The sequence below is a fragment of the Stylophora pistillata genome, chromosome 1 (assembly GCF_964205215.1).
Source record: "Stylophora pistillata chromosome 1, jaStyPist1.2, whole genome shotgun sequence".
Classification (NCBI taxonomy): domain Eukaryota; kingdom Metazoa; phylum Cnidaria; class Anthozoa; order Scleractinia; family Pocilloporidae; genus Stylophora; species Stylophora pistillata.
In genome coordinates, this window is record NC_142519.1 from 60,137,423 (window position 1) to 60,155,056 (window position 17,634).

At 38.1% G+C, this 17,634-nt stretch overlaps 2 protein-coding genes and 1 long non-coding RNA gene across 13 annotated transcripts in view; 2 read left to right on the forward strand and 1 right to left on the reverse strand.

Annotated features, from left to right (window-relative positions):
- The window catches only part of LOC111347589 (eukaryotic translation initiation factor 3 subunit A), an 86,051-nt gene extending 83,504 nt beyond the window's left edge, over positions 1 to 2,547 (forward strand). For all 4 annotated transcript variants that reach the window (XM_088726685.1, XM_088726686.1, XM_088726689.1 and 1 more), the window contains 4 exons: positions 202 to 447; positions 1,075 to 1,170; positions 1,291 to 1,902; positions 1,992 to 2,547. In XM_088726685.1, the coding sequence (XP_088582811.1) occupies positions 202 to 447; positions 1,075 to 1,170; positions 1,291 to 1,902; positions 1,992 to 2,083 (1,046 nt within the window). In that variant the 3' untranslated portion in view covers positions 2,084 to 2,547. The remainder of the gene's footprint in view (positions 1 to 201; positions 448 to 1,074; positions 1,171 to 1,290; positions 1,903 to 1,991) is intronic.
- Positions 1 to 16,988, reverse strand: part of LOC111344481 (ciliary-associated calcium-binding coiled-coil protein 1) — an 80,280-nt gene extending 63,292 nt beyond the window's left edge. For 2 of the 8 annotated variants that reach the window (XM_088726824.1, XM_088726814.1), the window contains exons 1-7: positions 16,674 to 16,987; positions 13,065 to 13,156; positions 12,621 to 12,707; positions 10,482 to 10,564; positions 10,215 to 10,359; positions 9,725 to 9,797; positions 9,457 to 9,588 (exon numbers count right to left, since the gene is read on the reverse strand). In XM_088726824.1, the coding sequence (XP_088582950.1) occupies positions 9,457 to 9,588; positions 9,725 to 9,797; positions 10,215 to 10,359; positions 10,482 to 10,564; positions 12,621 to 12,707; positions 13,065 to 13,156; positions 16,674 to 16,796 (735 nt within the window). In that variant the 5' untranslated portion in view covers positions 16,797 to 16,987. Of the gene's footprint in view, positions 1 to 7,516; positions 7,865 to 8,771; positions 8,897 to 9,128; positions 9,157 to 9,456; positions 9,589 to 9,724; positions 9,798 to 10,214; positions 10,360 to 10,481; positions 10,565 to 12,620; positions 12,708 to 13,064; positions 13,157 to 13,684; positions 14,641 to 16,673 lie in introns of those variants that run through there. The other 6 variants (XM_022951712.2, XM_022951714.2, XM_088726810.1 and 3 more) reach the window with 6 other exon arrangements.
- LOC148743500 (uncharacterized) lies at positions 7,791 to 8,745 on the forward strand. Its single transcript, XR_015989323.1, has 2 exons — positions 7,791 to 7,909; positions 8,678 to 8,745. It is a non-coding gene; the product is annotated as an uncharacterized LOC148743500 (long non-coding RNA).
- Positions 16,989 to 17,634: the final 646 nt, after the last annotated feature.

Here is a 17,634-nt window from a genome sequence, read left to right on the forward strand (position 1 = left end):
TTCTTGTCTGAATGACAAATTCTCAGGACTAGGATCTGAAGAGACGTGTACTAGACAGTTAGGAGAATTTATTTCGAGATCTTCGGAGCGACGCAGTAAAAAAGGATCTTTCACGCGGGGTCACCACCAAACCATTTGGGCCAGACGGTGTTGGTGTCGGAATGTAATACTTGCGCTTAGTCTTGTTGCCTTTCTTTACAGAGGAGGATGAGTCGTGGAGACGCGATGAACGGGAGAGGCCACCACCTGATGCTGGAAGGCGCCGTGAGGAACGAGAACCGCCACCCCCAAGTCGTGACCAGGAAGAGCGTGAACAGGACCGTGAATCTACAGGTGGATGGCGTCGTGGTGGTGATGGCCGTGATGATCGTTATCGCGATGATCGCCGTGATGATCGTTTCCGCGATGACCGTTTCCGCGATGACCGTTTCCGAGACGGAAGTTCAGGTAATTTGTTGATCGTAATTTTGAGTCGTGTAGTCCTGTGCTCAACTCTAGATGCATTTGGGAAGCTTATAAATGATAAATTGACGGTCGTCGTGTACAGAGAGGTCACAAGCGATATCGTATTGGCCTTTTAAAGGTCTTCTATTGTACTTGTTGCAAAGGATTGAAGATTATCGTTTTCTCGGTAAACACTTCACTTTTGATTTACTCTCTATAAATGTTTTCACCCTTTTCTCTCTTTCTTTTTTGTTGTTGGTGGTATTGTTGATTTTTTCGCTATGTTGACTGATGCTTCCCGCAATTGAAGGTGTCTGGGGTATCCAAGGCGTCCAATTTTGGTCATCCAACTGTCAGATGGGTATTGCTCTAAAAGCTGGAAATGCCTACGACCCAGCCATGAGCCCTACTCCAGGCACTCGTCCACATTAGATGAGTGGATGGTTCAGCTAATAGTACAAAAGGGAGGGATGTAATGGAGGGGGGGACACTTTAAAACTATCGCTACTAAAGCACTCAGGATTTTTGATTAACGGAGCTGTAAGGAAATGCTCATCAAACTCAGAGTTGAACTAAGGAAGATCGTCGTTTGATTAAATTTAAATATGTTCGCATCAATTACTGTTTTAGGAGGAGGCTGGAGACGAGATGATCGTGACAGAAAAGGCCCTCGTGATGAGGGGTCGTCCTGGAGGTGGTCTGGAAAAAGAGATGGTCCACGAAGAGGTTAGAGATCTTGCAATGGTCGAGTGTCTCGAGTATTATGGCCGCCTACTCTTCTTGCAGTTGCTTTCTGAATTCAGACGAGTTTCAATTGGGCTGATATTTTAAAATTCCCACATTTAGATATGGATCGTGGTAGAATGGACGATCGTGGTCCTTGGAGGAGAGATGACCGTGATCGTCCACCCCCCGGTGGTGGGTGGCGTGACAGTGATGACCGTGACCGTCCACCACCCAGCTTTCGTGATGATCGCGGACGTGACGACCGATGGCGTGATGATCGTGGACGTGAGGACCGTGGACGTGAGGACCGTGGACGCGAGGAGCGTGGACGCGAGGACCGTGGACGTGAGGATCGATGGCGTATCGAACGTGGTCAAGATGATCGTGGGCGTGATGATCGTGGGCGTGATGATCGTGGACGTGATGATCGTGGACGCGACGACAGATCCATGGCTTGGCGTGGACGTGATCGTGAAGAGCGTGACCGTCCTTCAGGGGATTCTTGGCGCGGTGACCGTGATCGCGGAGATCGAGATCGGGATCGGGATGATCGTTACCGAGGTGACCGTGAAGGAGATCACTCTAGAGGAGATCGTGATGATCGTGAACGTTCTGGTTGGAGGAACGAGCGCCCAGATGACCGTGACCGTGATCGTGATGCGTGGAGAAGAGGAGGGGATGATGCAGGTCGTGATCAGTGGAGACGAGACCCACCGCCTGCACGCTCAGAAGGTTTGTTACGATAACTTTCAAGAAGTTGTTGATAGACAAAAGATGGGAAGTAACTTATTTATCTGATTTTTGATGTGTTTCATTGTCAGGTAAATCCTGGTCTGCCTCTCGTCGCGGTCGTGAAAGACCACCTGCGGAGCAATCTGATGGTGACGGTTGGACTACAGTGCAGTACAAATGATCAACTTGCACTACCCCGGCAGGGAGTTATTAAAACCACTCAATACCACCTTTGGTTTGGCGCCTACGTGAATATGTTCTCAGTTGACTTATGTCGGTCATACTGTGGGAGTGTGAATGTTTAAAAAATTAATGATCTCGATGTACTAAGTTTATTTCGAGGTTTATCGGTTATAACTCGGATGTTCCCTGTTGCTGAGGGAACGTTTCCTGTTTGTCTTGTCTAAAGCTTTCCTTACCCTCCTTTGAAAACATGTACGTAAGCTTCGAGAAATTTGGTGAGTGCAAGGAAAACTCCAAGTTACGATCAGACTGTCCACTGATATCATGAGACATCTTTTTTGTTTGTCTGTCTTTTTTTTTTTGTTTTTGTTTTTTTTTTTATTTAATTCAGTTCAAACCTCAGCCAGGGTAGATGATAGAAAATTAATTATGATGACAATAAACGATGGGTGTAAACTGCAAGTGGTGTGTGGAGTTTTTTCTGTCTCGCAAGACTAGCCTGAAACTCACTAACGACGTAAGAGCAGTAACAAAATGAGGAGGGGAGAAGACAAAGCAAAAAGCATCCTGTGAATGTTGCGATTGTTTAATTTTTTTTTTTTTTTCAAAGTAATCAACAGCGACATCGGGAGGCAAGGTGGCCCTATCACATCGATCAGGGAGATATTTGCCCATCATAATCTTTCAAGGTGTCAGCTTCTCATTTCGAGGCTATTAACTTGATTTTATCTCATATATTACACGAGACACCGGTGAAATTGTTTGTCTGATTTTAGTAGATCAGATGAGTGGTATTTTATAGAAGTGACCTTCCGAGTATTTTCCTGATGGGAACTTGAAATTATGTAAATAAACGTCGCGTATAGTTACAAACTGTGAAATTTTGTACTAAAGAATGAGGACTGCACAAAAGCACTACTGCAACGGTGACGTAAGGGAAACCGAGACAGTCCAAACCCAATCCACGTGTGTGATTGATGACTAAACAAATTAAAACCTTCAATATCCGCTATTAGATGAGATACCTTATGGACAAATATAAAAAATGGGTCAAGTAGTAAGAACTATAATTAATAAAAAACAAAAACTAGGTCTTGGTGTATCAAAAAACGGAAAAAGCAGTTAAGTAAAGTAAATTGGAAAGTAAAATTAGCAGATGAATTACATAAACCAATCAAGCGTAACTTTACTCGGCGGCGTATAATCGTAAATCATATTGATGAAATTTGGGCAGCAGACTTGGTTGAAATGCAGAAGTTCAGGAAATGGAACAAAGGTTATCGATATCTTCTTATGGTTATTGATGTATTCAGTAAATATGGTTGGATTGAACCCTTAAAAGATAAAAAGGGTGAATCCATAAGCCAAGCATTTAAAACCATATTTAAAGAAGGAAGAGAGCCAGAGTTCTTGGGAACTGACAAAGGTAAAAAAGTTTATAATAAACATGTTGAAGAATTGTTGAATAAAAATAATGTTGAATTATATTCAACTGAAAATGAAGAGAAATCATCTGTTGTCGAGCGTTGGAATAGAACGATTAAAAAAATGTGGAAACAATTCACTATCCAAGGCAACATTCAATATCTCAGCATTTTACCGAAAATACTAGGTCAATACAATAATACCAAACACAGTTCAATCAAAATGACTCCTGACCTCTGCGATACTAGTGCAGCACTCTACCAATTGAGCTAACAAGCCAACTGGGAGCAGGCCGTTAAGTTGATTCGTAATAAACCCGTGAAAGTGGTAAATCGGATACAATGAAATATATGAAGTTCATATATTTTGAACTGCGGTATTAGATACGTATGATGCACGATCCTTGCAGTAGACAGCGCTATTTAAGCAATAGCGAAAATCAGACCTGAGAAAATGATATTTGCACTAGTATCGCAGAGGTCAGGAGTCATTTTGATTGAATTGTGTTTGGTATTATTGTATTGACCTAGTATTTTCGGTAAAATGCTGAGATATTGAATGTTGCCTTGGATAGTGAATTGTTTCCACATTTTTTTAATCGTTCTATTCCAACGCTCGACAACAGATGATTTCTCTTCATTTTCAGTTGAATATAATTCAACATTATTTTTATTCAACAATTCTTCAACATGTTTATTATAAACTTTTTTACTTTTGTCAATTCACAAGAACTCTGGCTCTCTTCCTTCTTTAAATATGGTTTTAAATGCTTGGCTTATGGATTCACCCTTTTTATCGTTTAAGGGTTCAATCCAACCATATTTACTGAATACATCAATAACCATAAGAAGATATCGATAACCTTTGTTCCATTTCCTTAACAAAACACAAAGAGACCATCTCACGGGTTGAACCCTTGATTGACAGAAGTTCTGCCCCAGAAATTGTGCAGTTACAATCTCACATCGGCAATTCCCTTCAGGAATTGAAGGGTGAACTGACATCCGATTTTTCATCCATGAATTTTTTTTTTGACTTCATTCCAAATCATTCATGTCTTCAGAGCATTGATAATCTTGGATTTAAAGCACTTGGCACTCTAAAATTTAGTCAAACAGAAGCAAGAGAATGTACTGTCACTGGAAAACATGAGGCTGAAGTTGATGAAGAGACAGAGATTGAACTTGTTACAAGGAATTCAAGTTGGAGAACAGTGCTACAGCCCGTGTGACAAGGTTTCTGCCTGGTTTTCTCCTGCAAGTGATGGTTTTATGCCTGAATTATGCTGGGGGATTGAAAATAAGTTAAATGGGAAATATATAATTTCATGTTTTTGCAACTTGCCAGGGCAGGTGCATGCTTCCTTCTTTGTAAATGAAGAAAAAATCAGGCAGCCTTTTGTTCTCTCTGTAAGAGTGCCGCATTAAATAACTGGAGAAAAAGTCTATTCAGACTTACGTAATCCATGGGGAGTTGCTGTAAGTACCTCAGATGAGATTTTTGTCTCTGACATAATGAATGGACGAGTAAATGTTTCGAGTGGTAAGGGAGAGTTTTTAAGGTCCTTTGGATTTGACCAGCTTCATTCTCCTTATGGTATCTGCATTGACACTTCAGGAAGGCTTTATGTTGTGGACAGAAGTAACAACAGAATACTTCTGTACAATTGACAGGGTAAATTAATCAGAGGTTAGAGATAAAAGCACAGAATCTGGTCACACACAACTAGAAGAACCACGTGGAATATGTTTGGATCCTGAAGGAAACATTATTATCTGTAATTCAGGAAAGAGTTGTGTTCAACCAATTTCTCCTGAAGGGGACCCTCTCTTAACTTTTGACAGAAGAGCATGTAGACTTCAGTCTCCATTTGGCTGCATTTATCATGATGAGCGAGTATTTGTTTCTGATTTCAAAAGCCATATAGCATCAAAGTTCTTGATGGAACTGGTAAATGTTTATATTATTTTGGTGAAAAGGCATCTGGGAATGGCCAGTTTCAAAAGCCAGCAGGACTAGCTGTGGACAAAGCAGGACACCTGTTAGTCTGTGAGTGCAAGTTTTTACCACACTTGGAAGATTTATTTCAAAGTTTGGCTGCTATGGGGAGGAAAGGGGACAGCTGAACAATCCCTGTGGTGTAGCAATTGTCAAGAATGGTGACATCATTGTCGCAGAGTTTGAAAATAATCGTCTTCAATTTTTCAAAGAGTGTTAAGGTTTTCTGACTGAAATTCTCCCCATAGGATGAAAGATTAATTAATGACAGTGATAAGAGTCTTTTTGTAATTAATAAATTATGTACTACGTAGTTTCAGTCCTAAGGTAATTTTGCGTCATTCCAATCAGTAGAATGGAAATCATTTGAAGAAGGTAATACTATGGTAAGGATATTCAATAAGTTATTGTCAGTTGAGAACTGATCTGAAACACACAGAATGGAAAGGTCCAGTGTAAAATAAAAAAATTAAAAAAAAAGAGGTAAAGCAGAGTTGGAGATTCAACATCAGAAAATCAGATCAGCTTCTCTATTTTCTGATGTTGTTACTTTTTCTTTTGTGATTGTGTGTAAAATGTAACAGTAAAATTAGTAGCTTGTGCACAAAAAAACACTTAATTATGGTACTTTTCCTAAGACACTTGGAAATCCTTTGGGTTAGTTTGCCATAATAAGAAAATAAATGTAAGCTTATAAAATCACCACGAAAAAAAAAAAGGGATCTACACAATAGGTAGCTACAGAGTGTTGAGCCTGACTGCACCATCAACTTTGCTTTTGTCTCTTATGTAAACCAGCCCTTAAACACTTTGTCCATGCTCAGGGCTGTATGTGGAGCTACATGTATGGATGCATGCAGAAAATTTGGAGAGGATGAGACAAGCTTAAGAGAAGCATAAGAGTTGCTTAGGTGCAGTTTGGGAATTAAGTATTGTCAACTCAAAATAATTTCATCACTTGAAAGAGCTACGTGCCTATTGTTTTTTTTTTTTTAAAGTGAATATTACTTGTATTAACAAAGATTTAGTAATACATAGACAGGTAAAAATGAGCCATATAATATCCCGACATTTCGGTGACTTCAAGACGCCATTATCAAGGGTACAAATGAAAATAAAATTAACAAATAACTCACATTTGTTAATATTATTTTTATTTTTACCCTTGATAATGGCGTCATGAAGTCGCCGAAATGTTGGGATATTATATCGCTCGTTTTTACCTGTCTATGAATATTATTTGGTATATTTTCTTTTCATTTTGAGCTCTAAAAGGTTTGTCTTAATGAGGATGGAACAGAGAAACAACCTTGAAAGTTTTGAAACCTCCTGGCTAACTTGACAGGAACTTTCAGCAGAAGGGAAACTGCACCTGCCATGTCATAGATTCATTACCATGTGGTACCATGGTAGCTCCTGGAGAGTTAGATATGACTTGTATGCGGGATATGTGTTATTATATATTTTTTATGGAGCTTCTTGGACTTAACCCTGTCATGTTTATTTGTAGGTGCCATGTTTACATAGAACATTTTTTCTCAGCGTTTTGTTGAATTCAAGTTTATTTAAAGTGCATTAAATTATAAAAATAGAAGTATGTAGAGGGTTTCTGGAAAGATTTGTGGGTGATTCTGATGTGTCTTTATTATTTTACGAGGTGATAAAAGTCCAAAATTGTATCAAACTTAGGCTCCCTGTATCTCTTTTGCCGCATTAGAGAGTACTGGAACCCGTGACGTAATGCTAGTAACACCAAGTTTAGCAAAGAAGCAAAGTGAGTGTGGAAGCTACTGTTTACAATCTTTTTAGCCAAAAAATGCCATTTCAATGTGTAGTTTGGGGTTTTTCAAATACCCCTGACTTGATGAAGAATATTTCTCTCCACAAGATTCCTACTGTGATGTCATGGTGCCCAGTCCCTCTTTGCTCGGCCAGACATTTTATCTGCAGATTATAGAGCTTCATAAAAAATTCAGAAAAGGGCAAAATACCACAAATGTTGTGAAAACATGTTAAAGAGTCATTATATTTTGATGTAGAATAGAAAAAAAAATAAGTTTCCTAGGCACTTCAATGTCTAGGAGCAAAGTTTACACACAATGTTGGGCATGTTTGTAACATTCTTTGTTGAGTTGTTGAGTGATTTATGTCTATAAAGGCAGCTGTATTTAGCTCCTAACCAACAGTTCATTGATTTATAACTGATTCAGAAACCTTATTTACAAATTAGCCATTTCTTTATTTACAGAATTAAAAATTTATGAATCATTAATTTATCATGTTATCTTGGTTGCAGCTTTCCAATCTTGGCAGCTAACACTGTTTCTCTCTCCTTGAGCTGAGCCTCAACTTCAGCCTTGAATAACAATGAAAAAAGTGAACTGATTAAGAACATTTTAGAGTAAGTGTAATACTTTTCTTGTAAAGTAATTTAGAAACACCTTCAAGGTGACTGGATTTTGACATTTTCAGACTTGTACTCCTGTGCATTTGTGGGAGACACAGTGGCCCAATGGTCAGTGCACTGCACTCCAGGTCAAAAGGTCTGGGTTTGAGATCTGGTCAGGTCAGGGTGTTGTGTCCTTGAGCAAAACTCTTTACTCTCACAGTGCCTCACTTCACCCAGGAGAATGCAAACATGAGTACCTAGGGAATTTCGCTCCGACGAAGGGCTAACGCTCGAAACGTCAGCTTTTGTAATCATTACGGTGGCCAATTTACCATTTCAACTTTGTTGATATATCCAAATTATTTCGTTACTCCCACCGACGCAGCCCCAAACAGTTTCTTTCGAAACTATCAGCCTTTATACCTAGGGAATTGTCTGGTAAACCTGTTGAAATGTGATGGACTGGCATCCTATCCAGGGAGGAGTGCTAATACTCCTAGTCACTTCACGATATGGAAACCAGGATAAGCTGGGGAGGGGGGAGGGGGAGGGGGAGGGGGAGGGGGAGGGGGGGCACTTGGCTTGAGTACAGATTTAATGTTTACTCTGTTCACTTAATTTCAAACTTAGCTTAAAGCTGACGAAAGAACACAAAAATGCAGAAAGTAACATGAATGTTCTCTGTCGTCAGCAGAGACGTAATGTTGTCCAGTGCCAATAGCTGTTATTATTTCCCTTATGAAAAAAAGACATTGTAAGTGTTTTGTCTTGTCTTGTCAGGGTGTGGAAACTACTTTGTCAATTAAATCCTTTACAAGTTCTATTGTTCAAGTCTGAGTGTAGTTTTACAGAAAAGCTTATATACAATAACCACCTGAAGATTTCCCAACACTTCATCAGCTACTTTCCTCAAAATATCCTTGACTTGTGCGGGTTCTAGAGATGATAAAATGTTCTCTGCAGCTTGATCCTTGACATGAGCAAGATTATCTGATAGGGCTAAAAACAATTCAAACAAACATAAATTAACCATGACATGTAAGTATAACAGCAAGACTGCAACAACACAAAAATGAAAAACTTAAATTAACAAATGGGATAAAAATGTCTTTTAACTTTCTCAAGGAAAGGTGTATTAGCTCAGACATGATTATTTAGGGACTTCAAGAGTACCAGAGTGACAAAGTATATTAAAAATTATGCAGTTTTCAAGAACAAGAATTCTATCTACCTTCTTCTCCTGCTTGGTCCATTTCTCCCTACAAACACAAAGTTGGGATTAGGTAGCCGTACATCAAAATTGTTAGTCATCTACTTATATAAGCCCAATCTGTTGAAATTTGTAATTTTTCATGATCTTATTGTTTTGCTTGGATTAATGCTGAAATGTAAAAATCAACTCACAAAGAAAGGTTTAAAATTTTGGAATTGAGTAACACGTCATGTCCATTGTGGAAGATTCAATGAAAAGAATTCCCAAGTGTGAGATACAAAGGTACGAAAAAAGTGGAAGCAAACAAGAACCCATTTGGTGTATTTTAAGCTATGGCAATGGTTACTTCTTTCTGTTCCTCTGGTTGGGGTGACTGTGGTGGTGTCATCACATGCTCTCTCCACATTTCTTCAGTCATTCCTTCATCTAATGGTGGTGGAAATGGAATGCTAGCCAGTGGGGGAACTTCAACTTCCAACTGTGTAAAAAAATATGGGATTGCCACAAATTTTTTTTCCTTACTCCTAGAAAAGTAATTGAAAATGTACATGCACTGCACTTTAACAAAACAATTTTTAACCAAAAAAATAATGCACAAATACTCAAGTACAAACCTCAGATATGACAACTTCCTCCTGTGGCTTCTGAGTGAAAAGAAACTGGTACAACTTGTAATGCTGGAACAAACTACAAATTAAAGGAAAACAAATATAATTTGATTCAATCACTTTAAGAGTCTAAAGCCAGTATGAGTTCCTGAGTAATATCCTTATTATAATAAAAACACCTCCATTATACTATACATCATCATCTTGAATGACCAAAATCATCCTGAAAGAGGATTAACCTTTAGACTATCCCCATTACAATTAAATTGCCAAAAATTTAATGTTTCAGTTCTTTATATTGAAAATAATGACAGCTCGCAAGTCACCATCACCTTGCCTTCCTAGAGTGCCATCCTTTGTTATTTGTTGTCACACTCATCATCATTATCATTAACATTACAATCAATAATGATCCCTATTTCTGCCTAAAATTGGTCCCACTCATTTGAAAAGAAGCATATAATCTTTAAAAAATCATATATAATGCAAAATTTACCTATCAGTAAAGTAATCTGTTATAAGCTTTGCCTGATTCACATCAAAACATTCCAGGCCTCCATTAAGTGCACAGTTTTCAACTCCAATCCCTGCGAGAAGTGACTTGAACTTTTGTATACTGTCAACCAATGAAAATTGTTTTTCTGAAAAGAAAAGAAAAAAAAAAGGAAGTCTTCAATGAAATAATTGTTACAACTAATTGGTAAACAACTGGTTAAATTGCAGCCAAAGGCGTCCTCTGGTATCAATCATAAGAGATTACTACCTTTAACATTGTCTAGCATTTCCTTCAGAAGAGTGAAAAATGCAGATATTTGCTGAAGGGTGAAATTCTGTTCTTTTGCAAACCTACATAAAATCATTGTCAAGGTAAAACCAAGCAAGGACTGATCTTCACAACTAAAACCACAGTTTGTTCTATATTGATGCTATAGATTATTAAATGATTTTTAACTTACAACAACAACAACAAACAAACTTTATTGATGTTTTTACAATTAAAAGAAGAACATGTACAACTTGCATATAGCCTACACTAGTCGAGGCGAGTTGTGCAGGGAGAAAAAGAAAAAGAAAAGAATAAGTCAATTTGTAAGCTTCAAATAAGATGGGCTTTTGCAGCCTCAGTGGCCCCAGGCAATCAAACCATATGTCAAGTAGGGAAGCATGAGGGACTGATATATACTTCTCAAAGTAGAGAAAGAAACAAAGTGTCTTAGATGAGCTATTATTCCAACAAATTTTACTAATCTTCACGGCAATATAGTCTACGTGACATTTCCAGGACAGATGGTTGTCAGTCAGAACACCTAAGAATTTAATACATTCCTTACACATTCTAGACCTGACAGTATGTTGGTGCTGTTGTCTATAACTTTGAGTTTAATCTCATAATTTAGCGATCGTTATGGAGGTCAGAAGATAACAAAGTTTGATTTTATAATGTTAAGTGTCAGCTTGTTTACATGCAGCCAATCACAGACATTTTTCAGCTTTGTTAACAGTTTCCTTGAGGGACTTAGGATGTCTATCAGCATAAAGCATGTTTGTGTCATCCGTAAACAGAAAAAATTTTAACTTCTGGGAGGAGTTTGGATTATCATTAATAAATATCAGAAAGAAGGGGACCCAGCACAGATCCTTGTGGAACACCACATGGGATGATTTCCTTATCAGAAATAAACGAGTTGATCTCAGTTGTTTGAGTACGTTTAAATAAGTATGATGAAAACCGATCGTTTACAATGCCACTGACTCCACAGTGATTTAATTTGTTGAGCAGGATTGAATGGTCAACTGTATCAAAAGCTTTCTTTAAGTCCATAAAAATACCACATGAAAATAGTTTATTGTCCACATTCCCTCATAGAGAGTTGACGATATCAAGTATTGCATGTTGGGTGGAATGTTTATCTCGGAAACCATACTGCGATCTATAAAAAATTTCATTTTTATCAATGAATGCCTTTAATTGGATAAACATTATTTTCTCAAAGATATGATTGAAGTTAGATAATAAAGAAATTAGTCTATAGTTACCTATATGATACTAATATGATGTTTATTCAAACCTTTTGCAGAGAGCTGAATTACAGGTTTGTTACAATGAGATGTTGTTAAGGTTGAGAACAGACGTCGACATTTTCTCAGGCGCCTCTGGCAGCTGCTTCAGTCCATATCGATCTCACCTTCCCACCCATCCCATCCCAGGGGAGGACATCCAACACACAGTAATCTCGTGTGTGGGAAATTAACGTCTCCTACCCCAACCCTGCAGGAGACGGGACCTCCATTTATTCGTCCCTATCTGAGAAGACTAGAATATCTAACCATTTCTTGATGTTGTGGAAAGATAGCAAATTCTTCTCAATTATTTTAAGACCTTGAGTGTTGGTCTGGCCGGGGCTCGAACCCTCAACCTCCCGCACAACAGTCCAGTGCACTATCCATTGAGCTAACTGGGCGGTGGTTAGTTAGCGGTTAGTTAGCCAGGTCAGTCTCATCATCATCTTTGTAAACTGGAATGACTTTAGCATGCTTTAATTTAGAGGGATACACTCCTGAAATAACTGACAAGTTCATTAGTTTCGCCAATAGGTTAGATAGAATATATCTCGATAGAATATATTTTACAATACAGGGAAGAACCTTCTTGTTGTCTGTCATCATTAATTGAATTGCCTCTCTTTTATCACAAATGATCACCTCTCATCTTGTCTCTCTAAGTAGTGGATGAGACAAGAAAATGAACACCACAATCATTTGATAGTTTGGTTCATTTATCTGAGAAAAATTTCTCTTGAAAGTCCTCCTGCAGTTCACTACCAACACCTTAATAAGCCTACAAAACTTCAATTTCGTCTTTAATTCTGATTTCAGTGATTTTTCTTATTTAAAAGGATACCAAAACCCTGCAACATAGTAATCCAGTACACAAGCTTCAGGTAGAGAGATGTGATAATTTTCAATGGATAGTAATTCTGCAAGTTTCCTGAGGTCATAACAGAATAAAACAGTACATAAAGAAGTCAAATGAATTGTTGCTATCACAAATAATGGTGTGTAAAGTCTTTTCACAGAGGACATCTCAGTATATGAAAGCATAAAATGTTAGCAATTGTTTGTGCCATTTTCAGAACTACTTTTCACTTTTGTCAAAACATAGCATTGTTTTTTTTGCTAATGTGCTGATGAACAAGCAATCCAAGTCTATCCGTCAGGCAAGAGAGATTGTCCTGTCTATAGAAAGTCAATTTTTCAATCTACATCAATTTATGAAATCCGCTTATTTATATTATGTGTGAAATGACTGACAGATAAGTGTGGTTTATCAGACACTTCCACTTACACTTCCAACTCATGTACAGTAAGTTCCTTCAGAGTCTGAGTCTGTTCTTCTGAAAGGACCTTCCACGCTAGTGACTCTTTGTCCTCTTCCTCCTTCATGAGAAGAACATGAGACATAACTTCACTCAAACAAGATTAACACCAGCACTTCCACAGTGCACGCACAAAGAGATTAGTTCTTGTTTCGTATTATTTATTTAAAGAATTAATTGACAGCTATTCTTAAAAAGTGCACGATCCCGTTGAATTTACATTTATCAAGTGATAGTACACGTCAAGAGGATTTTGAATGCAACATTCAAAACAAAGGCAACATGCTGACTCAACCTCAACAATTAAAACGTTCTTTCAAGTTGAAAATCGTTCTATGACAAGTACGATTTTTTTCAGAAGTATGTTGCCTTCAAACTCTGCTCACATGACTTAGACATAACTACCAAAGAGGAATCCTGATCTCAAACAAAGTCGCAGTACAGAGAGAAACAAAATAAGACTATCACAATACAGTAAAACTGCTGTAAACATCATGATCAGCTGAAGTCGAATTCGAAGTTTTGAAAAACAAAACGACGCATTGTTCCTCTAGATCCACATAGGACAACAATAAATCAAAAGACTAACTGATTGGCCTTTGTTTCGATTTGTTGCCGAGTCCCGTTTCGCTGCAGATTTCTTCCTTTCTCTCTCCGAAGATTTTATTCGAATGGCCGATCGAGACTTCTTCTCCGCCATCTTTGAATGCGCCTTACGCTAGCGAGACACTCGTTGCTATGCAACCGATGCGCGAGTCGTAGGGGTGGGGGAGGGTAGAGAAGTGGGCTAGTAAGTGCAAAGAAAAGTGATCAAGAAAAGCTGGAAACATGCCGAGCAAGCTAAAAGAAGACATCAAGGGGAAAGTTTTTTAACCCTGCACTAAGGGGTGTTTTTTTTTTTTTCATGTATCATTAGTACTACCATTCAGGGAGTTTTAAAGTATCAAAATAAACTTATAAAAAATGCTATGATTCACCTAGCTTCTTTTCACATCTACCTCACAAAGGACTGAAAATGAAAGGGTAACTATTGTCCTGTCTCACGACGCAGAGGCTGGATAATCGGTACATGTTCTGTGTTTGGAAAACATGCCTAAACACGGCACAGTTCTGAGCCAAGTCAGCTGATCGAATGTTGGATCACAGCCATCGAAGCAATCAAGTGAATGATGTTGAGTGTCACGATCAGGTCTTCACTATTCCCGGTCGACCCTACTTAAATAAGTTATATTTCACTCTCTACAAACTTCTTAACTCACTTTTATCACAATGATTTCCGGTATGGGTGCTGGAACTGGCACTGGGCGGTTTCTCGAAATACCAGTCGCTTTTTTGGACCTTTTAGAATTTCTATGATATTCCATGTTAATAGTAATGTGGATGCTTTCACGATGCGCTACGAGATGAATATGGTCGTGCTCCAGTAAATTTCCTTTAAGCGTCTAATTAATCCAAACAAAAGAAGCATTGACAGGTTTTAAGAACAGATTGCTTCGATAAAGCGTTGCATTGTGTTTTAAATAAACAACGCTGTGATTTGAAAGGTGTTAATGACCGAATAGTTGATCCACTTCACGCTGTTGTAAATTAAAATTTTTTTTTTTCAGGTCTGATTTTCACTATTGCTTAAATAGTGCTTTACTGCGAAGGATCGTGCACATATACATTTCAACTTTGTTAATATATTCATATGTTTTGGAAGCCTCTTTTAAAATGTCAGTAATTCATATCTTCTTTGTTTCACAGATTTTTCGTTCGCCTTGAAAAATTTATGTCATTTCATTGACATCACCCTAAAGCTAAGCAGGTTGGCAGGATTTACTTAACAAGTGGTGAGAGGTGAGGGGGGGTGGGGGGGCTGGTATAGTAGCATTTCTTGTCGGAGTTTAGGAGCATACTAGGATGTGTTAGATAGATAGATAGATAGCTTATTTATAAAAAGCTTGCACTGAGCTGAATTGTGTATTTACAATAAAGTATAAAATATAACTTATAATAGTGATATGATAGTATTAAAGTCCTAAATGATAATAATATCCTATAAATGTGATAAAAGCTTGAACTGTTAAAATATATACAACGGCATCGATCTCATTTACAAAACTCACCGAGCACTAAAATTCGTTGTTAATACATGATCTTACTGAAAAACTATTTTGAAACGCTCGGTCCTACATTTGGGAATCGCAAAACGCCTTTTGCACCGGAGATTATAACACAACGGCCCTGACGATTGAAACATTTTATGTAAGCTATGGGCCGGGTCATTAGCAATCGAGAGGAAGTTCCTTTTACATAAGCTAGCGATGTAGTCATTGATAGACATAATATTTGAAAGCTCTGAGGCCTCTCTACAGGCCAGGTCCGGGCAAATGATTGAGAATGCCCGTTTCTCTACATTCTCTAGATCTTTCTTTAAATACAATCAGTGGTAGGGCGTAGAAAAACGCCGGCGATGCGCAGGTCAGGACTTACCTTATACAAGATGTATAAAAAAGAATTAATTCCTGCCTTGCGACATTGGCCCTTTTCAATTGTATTAGGAAATACATACGTTTAGAAGCTTTCTTTATAGTTTGATCAATGCGCTTATTCCGTATGTAAGGTTGTTGGAGATAGTAACACCTAGCCGGTAATTTGGCGCTTTCGACACATTCTAGCTCTTGGTTATTTACTACTATAGGCGCGAGTTGTGGTTTGTTCTTTAGGTTTTATTGGTATAAGGCTCTTTGTATAAATCATTGCTTTTTCAAACCAGGGGAGTTGGGAGGGGGATCATATGTATCTAATTCTTACGACCCCCCACCTGTTATTCCCCTCGATTGATGATTAACAAAGCAGCAGCAGATGTAGATAAGGGGGGGGGGACTAAAACCCCCGACCCCGGCCCCGATCCCATCTCTTCTGCATATATGGCCAACCTTGAAAGAAAAAGCGAGATATCCTTCTCCTACTTGAAAGTTACTCTCCTACCTCGCTAGTCTCTGTCGCACCTGTAGTGCTTTGCATAATCTGCGAATCGAAAGTCATTTTTTAAGGGGAATAAATATAAAACTTTCAAGTTCGGTGTAGGTTACTAGGACAACGAGGGAATAAAGGATTTTGTCAATAACTATACGGGAATATATCTTGCTTTGTTATGAAATTAAATTGCATGCAAAAAGATTACTTTCTCAGTTAATCGAGGGTATTTGTTTTAATACATTTGATGTGAGGAAATTTCGATTTTTTTTTTATATCGACACTGGCAATAAACTAGATACGTCGAAAAAAAAAAAAAAACCACCGGTATTATTTTCAACTGTGATGTTATTAATAAACAGCCCTTTTTCAATTTAAAAATGCTTACCTCGTTAAACTGTCGACGCACCCTGCCGCGACATCAGGTCTGTCATCTGCTGATTACGAATCATATGCCTTCCACTTCGTTTCAAAAGTTCGTGTCGATTTAACATACAATTTAATTCACATAATGACGTACGGTGTTTCGGTTAGCGGTTCTGGGTTCTGTCCGAGAGCTGACTGCAGATTAAAAATCATGACCGAGTTTGCTATATGATATTGTATTTTTTATTTACCTTCTTTTCTATTTCTTGCTTTTCCTGCTCTCTTCTTGCGCTTCTTTGTAATTTCCTCCTTGCTAGTCTCCGCGCGTTCAACACATTTCCAATATTCGGTGACTTAGCTCTTGACAAATCCATAATTCGGTGGCACCAGCAATATATGGAGTATGTGTGTTTGACAGTTGTATCGAGCTGTTGTTTGACTGTTAGCCTTAACAAAGTGAAAACATTAAAGCGTGGTCCTCCTTGAATAAGAAGTAAACATCACCGAATAAATTGGTTTTGTCCTATCGACGATGCTTTTTTGTGAACTAAAGTAGTAACGTGTGACTGAACTGGACACATTAAGTAGCAGTGGGTCTTGAATATTTAATGATGTTTGCAGACTTCAAATGCTACCCTCAATACGTTATTCTTTTGAGAGATTAACATCGTGAATCGATTTAGCACGAACAATCGCGATTTAATAGTTTTCCTCTGCAGTTTGACATATGCTATAAAAACAAGGGATGGTTTTATTTGTGGTGGCGTAGCTCACCCGTCAAATAACCTAATATGGGGCTATCGATGGAGTCAAACCAACTCAAAATTGAAAATACGATTCATTGATTTTCATTTTCACGAGTCTTTGCAAGTTCTTACCAGGAACCTCAATGTAACTTTACGAAATGAGTCATCGAAAACACCGTTATGATAACGTTTGAAGATAGAAGATTTATTTTCGATACTTCTTGTTTACAAACATCGGCAACTTACTGATGTGTCCTAAGACAATGATAGGATTGATTTCTGCATAATCCCTTTGACTAACTATGATTTCTGAGTGAAAATTCTGCAGCTGTTCATAAGATAAAAGATTGGCTTTCTTTGTCCTTGGATCGACTTCTTCGAGACGTTTAAAAAAATTAAAAATTGAAATTAAGAGAAGATTGAAATCTTGAATATTTTCCGAATGTTGCAAACGGTAGCACAAAAT